The sequence below is a fragment of the Littorina saxatilis genome, unplaced genomic scaffold (assembly GCF_037325665.1).
Source record: "Littorina saxatilis isolate snail1 unplaced genomic scaffold, US_GU_Lsax_2.0 scaffold_1218, whole genome shotgun sequence".
NCBI classification, from domain to species: domain Eukaryota; kingdom Metazoa; phylum Mollusca; class Gastropoda; order Littorinimorpha; family Littorinidae; genus Littorina; species Littorina saxatilis.
In genome coordinates this window covers 32,501-35,687 of record NW_027127372.1, presented here as the reverse complement: position 1 = coordinate 35,687, position 3,187 = coordinate 32,501, and the positions used below count along the sequence as shown (strand labels likewise).

Genomic DNA, 3,187 nt, shown 5'->3' with positions numbered 1-3,187 from the left:
TTGGGAGCCACGCAAATTTGACCTCTTGATTCCGACCATGAACCCGCTGTTGATAATCTGGAAGGTCGTACCAGAAATGGCAATGCAGATCTATCTCTGGCCGATTCATAGATTCAACCTACAAACTGCGACCTCATCTGTGATCAGATGGCCAAGCAATGCGTGAAATCTTTTATTCCAAAGCCTTATGGCTCGTTTCGACAAGCATTAAACGAATACAATTAACCACATGCAGTTTATTCTTCAGAAAAATGCAAACAAAAAAATGGGTTGGGTTCGGTGATTTGTACAGAAACGTCTTCCTCACAATAGATTCGCTGATTTGTCTTATGAAGCCGTCATCAACACGAACACAATGATTGCAGAAGCAAACTCTGTACCTACACGACCGAGACACAAGACTGATTATTTCACAGCTGCAATGTGAATAGAGAACAAAGACGTTTTGGGTAAGCTCACTGACAAGCTAGGAACAGACGGAAAATTCCGAACAAAAGTAAATGACGTCAAAGTCTCTTTTGCTTTGCGTGTAACTTTGTCATGACGTCTTTTCGGGACGACAGTATACGCGACAATTTGTTCGCTTCCGGTGTCATTTTAGACTGAAAAGCAACTCAAAAGAAGGAGCTAAGCCTGTGTCTTGAAACAGCTGAAACACTCTTTTGGATTGCCGTTTCAATGTTAACCAAAAAGTTTAAAAAAACAAGATTCAGTTGCGGATTGAGCATTTATTCCTGTTGATGAAGGTACGCTTGAAGCTTTATTCTCTCCGTCAACCAACAAGACTAGATTTGTAGCAGACGAAAAACAAAGTGTGCGTTGTTCCTGTCTTGTGAAGGCGATTATGTCGTTATAAGTTATCTGTACGTTGTGAAGACATTTCAAAACAAAATTTAGCTTTGATATGTCACGGGATAATAAGCTTATACGTTTTCATCCATGGAATAGTTTTTTTCGCCTCGCCTGGGTGAATGAATTCATGATGTCTTTTCCGGAACTGGACAAAATTGGCCTTGCCAAGACGGAAACAAAATATAGTTCTGCAACTTCTAGGCTTGGGTTGATTGCCCATGGTGATTTTCCAATGATTTGTTTCCACATCCCATGACAAATTCTCTTTACATTGGTCATGCCATATGTTACAGTTCCGTCCATCCATGGTATCGCGTGACATTGTAACATGGTGTTGATGTTTGAGGTGATACAGGTTTCACCCATTGTAACGTGGTGTTGATGTTTGAGGTGAGACAGGTTTCACCCATTGTAACGTGGTGTTGATGTTTGAGGTGATACAGGTTTCACCCATTGTAACTTGGTGTTGATGTTTGAGGTGATACAGGTTTCACCCATTGTAACGTGGTGTTGATGTTTCAGGTAAGACAGAGCAAGCACAATGGCGAGCCGACAGGGAGATAGCGGGGCCGTTCCAAAGACACCACGTCAGGTAGGCCGCTGTAACCGTGTTGTGTTGTCCATTGTGGTGTGAAGTCAATATTGTTGATTTGACAATGTTGTTGAGTTGTCCATTGTGTTGTGAAGTCAGTAGTGTTGTGAAGTCAGTAGTGTTGTGAAGTCAGTAGTGTTGTGAAGTCAGTAGTGTTGTGAAGTCAGTAGTGTTGTGAAGTCAGTAGTGTTGTGTTGTCCATTGTGTTGTGAAGTCAGTAGTGTTGTGTTGTCCATTGTGTTGTGAAGTCAGCAGTGTTGATTTGACAATGTTGTTGAGTTGTCATTGTTCTGCATTGTGGATCGTGCTGAATTTTGCATCGTGATTTATTGTGCATCGCATTCTATTGTCCTCAGCATTGTACTGTTCAACGTATTGCATTGTCCATAGCAGTATATCCATGGCGGGGATATAGCTCAGTTGGTAGCGCGCTGGATTTGTATTCAGTTGGCCGCTGTCAGCGTGAGTTCGATCCCAGGTTCGGCGGAAATTTATTTCACAGAGTCAACTTTGTGTGCAGACTCTCTTCGGTGTCCTAACCTCCCCCCGTGTACACTACATTGGGTGTGCACGTTAAAGATCCCACGATTGACAAAAGGGTCTTTCCTGGCAAAATTGCTTAGGCACAGTTAATAATTGTCTACCTATACCCGTGTGACTTGGAATAATAGGCCGTGAAAGGTAAATATGCGCCGACATGGCTGAAATCTACTGGCCGCAACCAAACAAATAACGACCCAGCAACAGCCTGAATCCTCGATAGTGCAATGGGTTGAGAGGTTGTTCTGTTTCGGTACTACTTTTTGCGACTGAAAAGTTCCGAACGCTCTAATGTACGAAGTATACATCTCTGGAGCAAACAATACAAGCATACCGCATTTAAATTAACAACTACAGGCCTGAACACATGAATCTCCATATAAAATCCATGAGTTCGGTTGTTTTCTGAATCTGGATCTGCCGTGCTCAAACCGTTCATCACAAGCAATTTCCCAAGGCAAGTAACTCATACTTTGTCTAGCGACAAGAGTAGTTCCCCTTCTTTTCACTCAGTTCCTTCGACAACAGACTGCAATCCGATGGTCAGTTTTCAACAATATTTCATTTAATAAACAGATCACACGCAACCAAATGCACACATCTCATCAATTTAAACAACATAAAGGGGTTTCATACACTATTTTCCCCAGAAAACTGAACTTCATACAGTTTTTAACGTTGGAACACGAGTGCAAAAGTTCGTCTGCAAGTCCCATTTGACGAAAAAACATTATCCTAAGCGATACCAAAACATATACAGAACACACAATATCTGCCTTTGCCGCCACAGCAGAATAACAGCATATCTGTGTACTTGATTTTAGCCCAAAATAGGAAAACTGACAAGAAGTGTTAACATAATGGAATGATTTTCACGGAACTATACAACCGCGCATTAATCGATCGCCTGCGCAGGTTGACTGGTTGAGAGAATAGGATTCGATCAAACTTTCGCAAAAAAACCTCCTCTTTTCTTTGAATAACTGAAGAAAGGAGGAATAAAGAGGTTACACACCTCGTCTCAGTGATTATAAAAAATAATGGTCTCAGTTCGCGGTCATGAAAAAGCTCGCTAAAGCTCGCATTTTTCATGATCCGCTAACTTCGACCATTATTTTTAATAATCACTGAGACTCGGCATGTAACCTCTACATCTCACACGGCATCACTGCAGAGCGCCTAGAACTGTACCGACGGAATATG

General features: G+C 41.8%; 1 protein-coding gene across 1 annotated transcript in view; it reads left to right on the top strand.

Moving 5' to 3' along the window:
* Window positions 1-1,367: 1,367 nt before the first annotated feature.
* LOC138955816 (uncharacterized) overlaps window positions 1,368-3,187 on the top strand; it is a 16,867-nt gene continuing 15,047 nt past the window's right edge. The window contains exon 1 of the mRNA XM_070327341.1: window positions 1,368-1,444. Coding sequence (XP_070183442.1) covers window positions 1,394-1,444 — 51 coding nt within the window. The 5' untranslated portion in view covers window positions 1,368-1,393. The remainder of the gene's footprint in view (window positions 1,445-3,187) is intronic.